Source organism: Staurois parvus, unplaced genomic scaffold (assembly GCF_062004578.1).
Source record: "Staurois parvus isolate SC_StPar_1 unplaced genomic scaffold, SC_StPar_1.0 ptg000008l, whole genome shotgun sequence".
Classification (NCBI taxonomy): domain Eukaryota; kingdom Metazoa; phylum Chordata; class Amphibia; order Anura; family Ranidae; genus Staurois; species Staurois parvus.
The window spans coordinates 217,190-229,528 of record NW_028317804.1 but is presented as its reverse complement, the minus strand read 5'-3'; the positions used below and the strand labels follow the sequence as shown (position 1 = coordinate 229,528).

The 12,339-nt window shown below is 41.8% G+C and overlaps 1 protein-coding gene across 1 annotated transcript in view; it reads right to left on the bottom strand.

The window, feature by feature from the left end:
• Positions 1 to 803: 803 nt before the first annotated feature.
• Positions 804 to 12,339, bottom strand: part of SGSH (N-sulfoglucosamine sulfohydrolase) — a 150,265-nt gene continuing 138,729 nt past the window's right edge. The window contains exon 8 of the mRNA XM_089668650.1: positions 804 to 12,131. Within this exon, the coding sequence (XP_089524776.1) occupies positions 11,575 to 12,131 (557 nt within the window). The 3' untranslated portion in view covers positions 804 to 11,574. The remainder of the gene's footprint in view (positions 12,132 to 12,339) is intronic.

Sequence of the window (12,339 nt, the reverse complement as noted above, 5' to 3'; positions counted from 1 at the left end):
AAGGATGTCTCTGTACATTGCTGCATTCATCTTTCCTTTGATCCTGACTAGTCTCCCAGTTCCTGCCGCTGAAAAACATCCGCAAAGCATGATACTGCCACCACCATGCTTCACTGTAGGGATGGTATTGGCCAGGTAGTGAGCGGTGCCTGGTTTCCTCCAGACATGACACTTGGCATTCAGGCCAAACAGTTAAATCCTTGTTTCATCAGACCAGAGAGTTTTTTTGCTTATGGATGGGAGTCCCTCAGGCGTCTTTTGGCAAACTCCAGGCGGGCTGCCATTTGCCTTTTACTGACCACTCTACCTATATATATATATATATATATATATATATATATATACATACCATAGTTTGCAGATACTATAACTTTCACAGAAACCAATTAATATACACATATTGGGACTTTTTGTTACCAAAGACATGGTAGCAGAATACATTTTGGCCTAAATCTGTGACTCAATTTTTAGTTTATTGGATTTTTTTGTGTGAAAAAAAGGACAGAAATTGTATTTGGGTACAGCGTTGCATGACTGTAATTAACAGTTGAAATAGCGCAGCGCCACATAGCAAAAAAATGGCCTGGTCAGAAAACTTTCGGTGGGCAAGTGGTTAAAGTACTAACACTGACTGAGGGAACACAGAAGAAACAGAGAGGATCTAGCTAGCACTGAATTTATTAGCATTACAAAAGGGGCAGGACAAACAGAGATTCCAAATTTCCCAGTGTAAATTGAATAGTAACTTGCTGCAATTCAATACAACTGAAACATACATTTAGGTGAAACAGAACAACTGGTAATGTGTTTCATATTTTTTTTATTTAATTAAAAAATAACTTGACAGAGAAAAAAAAAGTATTCATGAAATATCACTTGGTGGTTGCATGTCACAGGTATGGTAGATATACTGTAAATGTGTTTAAAACTGTTATACAGGTGTGTTCATTTCGCATTTCAATTCTGTGTGAAAATGTATGGGATGTATGGCATTTCCAGAGCCAAGAACTGGCTCCAGTATTTTCCTATCTTGTCACCTTCTTTCAGCTAGAATCTACAATTTCTTTCTTGTTTACTGAGCGACACAGGATTCAGAGACAATTGAATTATACTGCTCCCTGCAGGAGGATTGGTAAAAACAAACAAAACATCTGTCTGACCATTTTTATAGCCCATTTTTCTTTTTTTTTTTTCAATACTGACTTCATATGCATAACGCTTTAAGTGGCTACTTATGCAGCTATTTGGATCAACAACAGCTTGTAGCTCATAGCTAGACCGCACTGAGGTGGACAATTGCAGTCTTGTCAGCAATGTGACCCTTGGGTACCGCTTCCAAGAACTTTGTGTACTGTGTTAGCTGATTCTTTATGGAATCCACCAGGTCTGTCATAGCTTCCCTTCATCAGAAAGATTTTCTGGCCTCTGTAGACATTAAGGATATTTACTTGAATGTCTCTATTTTTCTAGAACATCTGTGATTCCTTTGCATTGGTGTGGGTCTTTTCACTTTGTTTCCTTGCCATTCAGCCTGTCTTCTGCACTTGCCCCTGTTACTCCCAGGGCTGCCCCATTGTGGAGTATCTGGTTGACCCTCCTCTTGACTTTTTTTTAACTTTTCAAGAACTGACTAACTCTTTGCTTTTGCATGAGAATCATGGGACTGATAGTAGGAAGGCAGACCCAACCAACCAGTCTCACTCCAGTGACCTACAACTTAAAATCTTGTCATCATGGGACAAAGCAGGTTAATTCCTGGAAAAACCTGCTAAACAAATACTGCAATCAGGTGGCTCAGGAATCCAGCTCTAGAGTTAGGGAAATCCTTTCTTCTGATTTCTTGGAAGATCACGGACACCAGCCATTTTATAGTTGGCCCTGTTAGCATTTTGTATACTGTATTGCCCATCCCTCAGTTGGACTGCTTTTGGTTGTCCCAATTGTCTCAAAACCCTCAATGAAGAAGAAAAAAATAGGCCTGTGGGAAGCACAAAACCACTGCATTTCCCACAGGCATATATAAAGTCCCACACTTTTAAAAGTTTGTATTCTTCCCTCTACTTTGCTAGCATATAGGATAATGCATGGGTGAACCTAATTCTAGACTATGTTGGGAACTCCACTTCTCCCTTTGCTGGTATCTGCAGAAATAAAACAGGATTTTTGTACTTACTATAAAATCCTTTTCTTGGAACTTCATTGAGGAACAAAGATCCCACTCCTCTGTTTATGTACTTTGCCTCAGTTTTGTAGCAAGGAGTGCTGAGTGCATCTGTGAGTGAAAGGGGATATACCAGGCTGTTCACTGTTTGGTTTGCTTTTGTTTGGCAGTGTCCTCCTGTTGTGGTATAACTCAATTATCTCTAAATCCTGTGTCCCTCAATGATCTTCCAAGAAAGGATTTTGAGGGGAGTAGAAAACCCAGTTTTTTCATTTACTGTACACTGTAGCAAACCCTGCATTAATTGGATGTGTCGTTACTGTAGAACTTGTTGGGTATATTTCTTCACTGTATTCTCAAAGATGTGATAAGCCATCATGTGATTTACCTTGCCAGTTACCATGCTTTACTAAAATATCAGATTCTGGTGTAGTTGGCCATCAACCATGACTGAGTGTAAAGGTACAGAAAAAGAACACAAACTCCTACAAAAAGGAATGTATTAGGTCAATGTTTTATATAGATTACTAGACTGAAATAATTCAATGTCATTGTTAAATTAAAAGAACAGTTGCTCCTACGGACAGTGGTGGCTCCCCTGCACCATTGTTCTCCTCGCAGGTACAGTGTCCTAGCCCCTTGTCCCCCCCCAGAATGGCTGCGGAGTCCTCCCCTCTGGCGGAGTTAGGTGTCAGTCACTGAGGAGGAGTGGGACATCAGGGAGCATATCAGAGCTCTCCTAACTAAGGCCGATATACAGCAGTTGATTAATGCTGTGGAACTTTCATTCAAGCAGGCCATAGAGGGGCTCATAGAGGACACAGCGGCACTGGGACATAGAGTTGAGGCAATGGAGACCACTCATGCAGAAGTTTTGCAAACAGTTACTACTATACAGGAGACTGTTCTCCATCATGAAGATATGTTTAACACTTTACTGGACCAGCTTGATGATCAAGAAAATAGAGACAAGAGACAGAATATTTGCATTCGATTCGCATGATGCTACCCGTGCCTCAGATCTCCTTCCTACTACTCAGGGTCTGTTTCGCCAGATTTTGGGGGACTCTGCTCCTGATGTAATTGAATTGGATAGGGTTCATAGAGCTCTTCTGCCTGTCCCTCAAGATGCTGACAATTCACAGGACATTATCTGTTAAATACATAAATATTCCGTGAAAGAGGCGATTATGAAAGTGGCTCGCTCCTCCCCACATATTGATTTTGATGGGGCTACGATTACAATCTTCTCGGATTTATCCAGGAGGACCCTTATGCAGCGGTGCATTGTTCACTCTCTACTTGATGCCTTACGTGCAGCTCAGGTGCCATATTGTTGGGGCTTCCCGTTTCGTCTGACCACGTCCCGAGATGGAAAGACTGCAACATTACGTACCAAAGATGACCTGTCACATTTCCTTATCACATTGGATCTTTCTCCAGTTGACTTTCCAGGTTGGCGATTGCACAGTTCTATTCCACTCCCACGACGTCAGGACCGCTGGAAACAAGCTTCTAAAGAGTCTCGCAAGAGGAAGCGCATGGGCCGCAGGGGTCCTGATCTGACCTCCTCCCGCTCTGATTGATCTGTTAAGGATCTGTGTTCTTTGTTTCTTTTTTTTCATTTTGTGGTATAAGCTGAACGCATTTACCCTAACGTTTGCACTTAATCTTCTCAAAGAGCCTTTGTGGCCTCTGTGAAATATATAGGGGGATGTATGTGTGCTCATGGTTATGAGCATGTATATATCTAAATATATGTATGTGTCTGTGCACGGGTACGCTGTAATATTTATAAAGCTACTGTTTATACTGTTTTGTAAATGATATTGTTCTATTATATTTGTCCCTGGGTGGCCGGTTGGTGCCCCTGCTGTGTCCTCAGTCACGTCCCATATCTTAGGCCGGTCCTCTGGTGGAGGACTTATATTCTGCATTTTTGCAGTTGGGGCGGCCCCCCTGGGGAGTGGATCTTTTCCTCCTTCCCACTGGCGCTGCCTTTTTAGATGATCCGCCTTTTTACAGATTGTGTTATACCTTTTTTTTCTTTTTCCTTTTCTTTTTTATGGTTTCTGCTAGCTTCCATCCCTCCTTTTTTGTTTTATTATATCTACCCGGTGTGCTTCATTTGGCTAAATGGAGATTTCAAAATAACTACCAGTCTAAATATGCTCTTTCTCATATATTGTTCTCATGGCTAGTAAACTGACCACTTTGAATGTCTTGACCTATAATGTCCGCGGGTTGTGTTCTCCCCAGAAGATGGGTCGCCTTTGGCAGGAACTGCGGAATCTGTCCCCAGATGTAACTTTCTTACAGGAGACGCACTTTACTGCAAAATCGACCCTGCATATGCCCCTTGGGGTTTTTGATCAGTGGTATCATGGTGTTTCTCCTGTGGTCAAGGCCAGGGGGGTCTCGATTGCTATCCGCAGATCCTGTCCATTCCTCCTTTTGTCCCAATTGATTGACCCTGAAGGTCACTTTATATTTTTGAAGGGTTCTCTGTATGGTCATACATATACTTTTGCTACACTTTATGCTCCGAATGTCCGCACTGTTGATTTTTTGTCAGTCACCCTGAAGAAACTGAAAGATTTTAGAGAGGGTATGGTGATTCTAGGGGGTGATTTTTATGTTTCTCTGGACCCGTTTGGACGCGTCTTCTGGCAGAGCTCCTCTATCTTTTCGTGCACTGAGACATGTTAGGCGACTTTTGCGGGAACTTCACCTGGTGGACAGCTGGAGGGTAATGCATCCCAGAGATAAAGATTATAGTTACTATTCTAAGACACATGATTCTTACTCCCGTCTGGATCTTCTCTTCATTGATCAGTTTTATTTGCATGATGTGCTTAAATCCTCTATTGGCTCCATTACCATATCTGATCACTCTACTGTAGTGTTCTCTATTTGCCCTCCGGCTGCCTACCGGACTGAAATGGTGTGGCGACTTAATGAGAATTTGTTGGATGATCCGATGGTGGTTGAGGCAATCTCCCACTCTTTACAATATTATTTTGAGATTAATTCTGCTAGTGGCGCGTCCATGCTGGCGGTCTGGGAGGGTCATAAGGCAGTGATTAGGAGGGAACTGATCGCCCATGGTTCTAGGCGTAAGAGGGAGAAGATGAAGGAAATTGGGGAATTGCTGGATAAGATTCATGCTCTGGAAACTAAACATAAATGATATTTTGATTCCTCAGATGCCCAAACTTTAGACACTTTACGTGTCACTCTCTCTCAATGTTTGGACTATAAGGCTTTAGATAAAATTTGCTTTTATGCTCACCGTTTCTATGAGCACGGGAACAAATGTGACCGTCTTCTAGCTCGGCATTTAAAAAAGCGTCAATCCGTATGCCATGTTCATAGTCTGGTGACTGGTGACAGATTTGTTTCAGCAGTTTTATGCTTCTCTATATGATCTCCCTGGTATACCTCCCAGTGTGGACCCTAAAACCCGGCTCCATTCCATACGCAATTATTTACAGATTCCCCTCTCCCTGCATTGCCTTCTTCGATTGTTGAAGAACTTGAACGACCGATCACGCTGGAGGAATTGTCAAAGGTGGTTGCCTCCCTTCCCTTGGGCAAAAGCCCAAGACCGGATGGCTTCTCTAACCAATATTATAAAAAAAAATTCTTCTTGCTGGCCCATGTACTTACCTTAACTCCCTTACTTTGGCCAATTGCTTGCCCCTGGAAGTGCTCCTGGCTCACATTACTATTCTGCCTAAGCCTGGAAAATACCCTCAATACTGTGCCAATTATAGGCCCATTTCTTTACTGAATTCTGACACTAAGCTATTGGCCAAAATCCTTGCTCTGTGTTTGCAGGACCCTGTTGCGGGCCTAGTCCACTTGGATCAGACTGGCTTTATAGTGGGTCGTGAGGCCCGAGACAACACTATTAGGGCTTTGCATATTTTGCATTGCGCTTAATATGGCCAAGATCAAACATCTAGTGTAGTGCTGTTTATGGATGCTGAGAAGGCGTTTGATCTGGTGGACTAGACCTATATGACGGAGGTTTTGCGGGGCCTCGGTTTGGGGGAACGCATGATGGGTTGGATCCTAGCCTTATATAATTCTCCTAGTGCCTGTGTAAAGGTGAATAAAGTGCTATCTGCCCATTTTGAGATACATAACGGAACTAGGCAGGGTTGCCCTCTGTTCCCTTTATTATTTGCTTTAGTTTTGGAACCTTTTCTGCGGGAAGTTCATTCCCACCCAGACATCGCGGGGATCCGTGTAGGATCTACGGAGCATAAGTTGTCAGCCTATGCGGATGACCTTCTTTTCTATCTGTCGAGACCCCTCCTTTCTGTACCGGTTCTTATGGGGGAGCTTCAAAAGTTCGGCATCATTTAAAATTTTAAAATTAACTATAATAAATTGGTTCTTTTCCCGATCCATGCCCCCCCCTTTAGCTAAGTCACTACAACAAGCCTTTTCCTTTGTATGGCGGACAGACTCTTTACTATATCTGGGGACCCAGATCTCTTATGACACTCAGCTTCTATACAACCTTAACTACGGTAAATTATTGACCTCTGTCTCGCATGACTTGCAACAATGGCGCAATCCTCCCTTGACTTGGTTTGGTCGGATAAACATTCTGAAAATGACGATATTGCCACGGATATTGTACTTTTTGTACACCATACGTATTTTATTACCCCAATCTTTTTTTCAAACGGCTTTGTAGAGCGTTTTTGACTTTTATTTGGCATGATAGACATCCTAGACTGGCATAAAATATTTTCCAGAGACAAACTGGAACGGTGGGTGGGACTTCCTGATGTTGCCATGTATTACAAGGCTATGACCTTAGTATGCAATCTTAATTGGTGGCACGATACCTTGACGAAACAATGGGTTACCCTGGAGAAGTCAATGGCAGGCAGAAATTTGGCAGGTGCCCCATGGGTTCCGAAGACTTATAGAGGCCTTTCCGACTGGACCTCCCCACTGACATGTACTACCCTGTCAGTTTGGTATAGAATGAATGGGGACTGGGTTATATGCTCCAGAGACTTCCCCGCTGGCACCATTGGGGGCTACCCATGGTTTTCCCCTGGGGAGAACATTAGATTTTTCAGTTCCTGGGGTGCTGATAGGGATTTTTCCTGTGCCAAGCTTGCTCCTGAGGATGTTCCTATACCCCTCCCGCTGTTGCTCTCTAAATATGGAACCTTCCCCTTTGCTACATGGCGACACCGCCAATTGAATGAATTTTTATGTCTTTACTCCCTAGACTTCGTTCCAGACTGACCCTTACAGCGTATGAACGCATGTGTACTGCGCTTCCTGATTCTAGACATTTATTATCCCAAATGTATAAATTGGTGTTAAGTGATTATTCTATATCGACTCCCTATTTTGTGACGGAATGGGAGAAAGAACTGGGCCTTGATTTTTCCCCTCAGGAGGTATATAGGATTTTAAAATGGTACACTCCTCCTCCATCAGTTCCTGTATTCAGGAATCCTCTTATGAATTTCTTATTCGCTGGTATTGGACCCGGTTCCGCTTGGCCCAAACTTTTCCCACCGCTGACCCCCTCTGCTGGAGAGACTGTGGCCATCTAGGTACCTTTCTCTACCTTTGGTGGAATTGCCCTAAAATTGCGCCCTTTTGGGCTGCAATTTTTCCATGGAACAATGCCCTCTTTGTCTACTCTTTCATGTTACCTCAACCCCTATGAAGGCCTACAGACGTAGTGTTATACCCCATCTTCTGAATGCGGCCAGACCTTTGATCTCAAGGTTTTGGAAACATTCTGAATGCCCTACACTATCAGATTGGAAACGGGAAGTAGATAAAATAATGGATGCCGAGCGTTGGGTCCATCTGGTTAGAGGTTATGGGGAGAAATGTAAGGATATTTGGCAAGGATGGATGTTTTACTCCTCTGAAATACCAGATGCATGAGCTTTTTTGAATGGTTTCTTTGTCAACAGGTTTTTCGAAATGAGGATGACAATATGATAAAAATGACAATGCACTTATCAGAGCTTCACGTGCCATTACCGACAAAGTTAGTAATCTAATAGGTGAAATGTTTTCTAAAACAGAGATGTCAGAGGTACTGACAGAAATTCTGAAGGTTGATCCAAACTTTGAAAAAGATAAGTTCCTCAAAATATGTGAGAAGGATATAATCGCAGACATTTTAGAGGCTATGATCAGAGGTGATCTTGGTGTCCTTAAAGACTGGTGTTATGAAGCGCTCGCAGGTATCCCTTAAAGCCATGAATGCAGGATAACATATATGCCTGAAGGGAAGCTCGGAGGAATGAGAGTATGTCTTTCAGAGTAGAGTTGGCCAAAGGCTGGCCTGAGGGAAGCACTGGGAGTTGTGCTGCATAAGGATTCTAAATGGCACTTAGGGCCCACAATTTGTGCCGGTGTCTGCACATGGGTTTTTTCCTGCTGCTATTTGGCTCCTAATACTTTTATGAACAGCTTTAATAGATGTTTCTGGAAGGCTAGTGCTGTGCTATTCCTTTCTCCCCCTCCCCCCTTTCCCCCCTCTTCCCCTCTCTTTTCCTTCCCTTTGTTTAAATTACTGGAACTCTAACTGTTCTGATTATTCGGTTTATGCGCAACTATGATCAAGAAGTCTGTTTACATATGTTCTCATATAGGGGCTCCCTTTGTATTTATGACCTCTTTGCCGGGTTAAAATATGTATGCTGACTTACTGTACTGTGTTGTTTTTTTTATTTCATGTCATTGGAAAATGTTACTAAAGATTGATTAAAGAAAAAAAGAACAATTGCCACACTGTCACCATGGGGTTTATTTACTAAAGGTGGAGAGTGCAAAATCAGGCTCACTTCTGCATACAAATCAATCAGCTTCCAGGTTTTATTGCTTAATTGAACAAGCTGGTTTGGTTTCTATGCAGAAGGGAGACTAATTTTGCACTCTCCAGCTTTAGTAAATTAACCCCATGTGTCCAGTTGCACATTATTTCAAGGGCAATTTTGGAATCGGGGAACTTTTATAACTGTTTGACAGTCTAAATCACGGGTGTCAAACTGGCGGCCCTCCAGCTGTTACCAAACTACAATTAGGCATTGCAAGATTGACAGTTACAAGTATAACTCCCAAAGGCAGAGGCATGATGGGACTTGTAGTTTTGCAACAGCTTGAGGGCTGCCAGTTTGACACCCCTGGTCTAAAACATGAACTCCAAAAGGCTTTTCTTTTCCAGAGTGGTATTGGAAGCCTTATCTTCTGAGGAACATGGCTAACTGACATAGCTGATCTCTTTCCTTACTTCTGAGTGTTTTATGGTTCTCCAGACATGAAGACCTTTATATAATATTATTGTCAGTATATACAACTGTAAGGTCTCACTGAACAGCTGTTGGCATGGCAAAGTGGAACTTTAGTCAGTAAGTTCTGCTAGATCACTTCTAACTTGCCCCCTTATGCAGGTATATCTACCAAAATATTAAAAAGTGCCTATACTGTTTCAAATCAAGTAATAACGCTGTCTCACCCTGCTTTGCAAATGCTCATTTGCTCTCTGTTCTCTCTCTTTCAGCACTGTGGCGAAAATCAGAGCCACTAGAGGCCAATCTGCTGAAAGATTTACTGCTGCTCTGAGCAAAATGGCAGCCTCCACCAAGAAGAAACAGGAACAATGCTGGAGGCAATTTACAGCACACACTCATTTTGGTAGCATAATTAGTAATTGGGAATGTACAGTTGTGTTCAAAATAATAGCAGTCAGACATCACTAACCTGATCAATCACTGTTTTTGGTAGAAATTATATTTCTACATGGCAAATAATTTACTAGCAGGTGTACTAGAGTAATAGAAATCCAACAGACCCAACAGTCATGACATGCATGCTGCTGATTCTGTGTAATTGAATCACTAATTGAAAGGGGCATGTTCAAAATAATAGCAGTGAGGAGTTCTATTAGTGAGGTCATTCATTCTTTGAAAAACAGGTGGCAATTATTGCCCCTATTTAAGGAAGGAAGGCAGCAAATGTTGTACATGCTGGTTATAGTGCATTTCTCTCTGAAATTCTGAGAAAAATGGGTCGTTCCAGACATTGTTCAGAAGAACAGCGTACCTTGATTAAAAAGTTGATTGGAGAGGGGAAAACATATAGAGAAGTGCAGAAAATGATAGGCTGCTCAGCTAAAATGATCGCAAATGCTTTAAAATAGCAACCAAAACCTGAAAGACGTGGAAGAAAGCGAAAAACTACCATTCGAATGGATAGAAGAATAGCCAAAATGGGAAGGACTCAGCCAACAATCAGCTCCAGGAAGATCAAAGGTCTAAAGTTACCTGTGAGTACTCTTACAATTAGAAGACGCCTATGTGTAGCCAAGCTATCTGCAAGAAGCCCCCGCAAAGTCCCACTGTTGAAAAAAAGACGTGCTGAAGAGGTTACAATTTGCCAAAGAGCACATTGACTGGCCTAAAGAGAAATGGCGCAACATTTTGTGGACTGATGAAAGTAAGATTGTTCTTTTTGGGTCTAGTGGCTGGAGACAGTTTGTCAGACGACCCCCAAACACTGAATTCAAGCCACAGTATACTGTGAAGACAGTGAAGCATGGTTGCACAAGTATCATGATATGGGGATGTTTCTCATACTACGGTTTTGGGCCTATTTATCACATACCAGGGATCATGGATCAGTTTGAATACATCAGAATACTTGAAGAGGTCACGCTGACTTATGCTGAAGAGGAAATGCCCTTGAAATGGGTGTTCCAGCAAGACAACGACCCCAAACAAACCAGTAAATGTGCAATATCTTGGTTCCAGACCAACAAGATTGACGTTATGGAGTGGCCAGCCCAATTCCCGGATCTTAATCCAATAGAAAACTTGTGGGGTGGCATCAAAAATTTAGTTTCTGAGGCAAAACCAAGAAATAGAGAAGAACTGTGGAATGTAGTCCAATCATCCTGGGCTGGAATACCTGTTCACAGGTGCCAGAAGTTGGTTGACTCCATGCAACACAGATGTACAGCAGTTCTCAGAAACAGTGCTTATACAACTAAATATTAATTAAGTGATTCAAAGGAAAGCAAAATCTTCAAACATTTTTTAGTTTATATAGTGAATGTTTGAGTTTGTAAAGAAGAATACAAACACTGCTATTTTTTTGAACAGTCTAATATTCACTTTTCTTCAATTTATTTTAGAGGAACAACACAAATTTGATATATTTTTCTTCATGTTTTGATTTGGAATAGAATGTGTAGTGTTCCCAATGCATTCGTGTGTATGGAAATAAAAGCTATTAGAAGGATTTTGAGCTTTATTCACTTTTTTCAACAGACTGCTATTATTTTGAACACAACTGTATGTTCCTTGCTAAAGAAAATTACTTTTTATCAAGCTGCTATGAGTAAAAGTTCTACTTTAAAGTTCATTGTGAAGTGGACGACACTCTAGATTTAGTTTTTCTTCTAAGACTCCATCAGGTGCACAGACCCAGGGGTCTGAAGTCTCCCACTGCCATTTCTTCAGCATCCCCTGCATAGTGAGCAATAAGTCATGGTAGTTTGGATCACCAGCCAAGTTTCTTAGCTCTTCAGGATCTTTTGAGCGGTCATACAACTCCCAGTGGTCTCTATAATAATAGCTGTGGAGTGTTTTAAACCAGTTTGTGGGCAGTCCAGACACAGTCCTGTTTAGCAGGTCTTGGTAGGTAGGTGATACATAAAAATCTTGATCAATAGGGAATGGCATCTTAAAGTTCAGGTTATGTACAAGAAGATGTTGTCCGTGCTGGACTGATCTCATTGGATAGTACATGGTAATCTCATGGTGAGACTGGCTGCCAAATGCAGTTGCCCAGGGCTGTTCTGACTCCAGAGCAGGAAGGAGAGATTTTCCACTCAGCTGAACAGGCTTACCAAAGATCTTGTAGTTGGGATACTGAATCGAAAACCAATCTAAAATGGTTGGGGTGATATCTAAACAAGAAGGGAAAAAAGGGGACATTTACTACCCAATTCATTACAAGTATTATGTCTTAATGCACTACTTTTATTGGCATTTACATTTTAAATGTTCAAAACATAAGTCAGAAATGCATGTATGGATTCTCAACCAACTATAGAAATGAAACTTGCTTCTCTTTAATAATAAAGAACTTCAAGCAAATTTCTTTTCCACACAGAG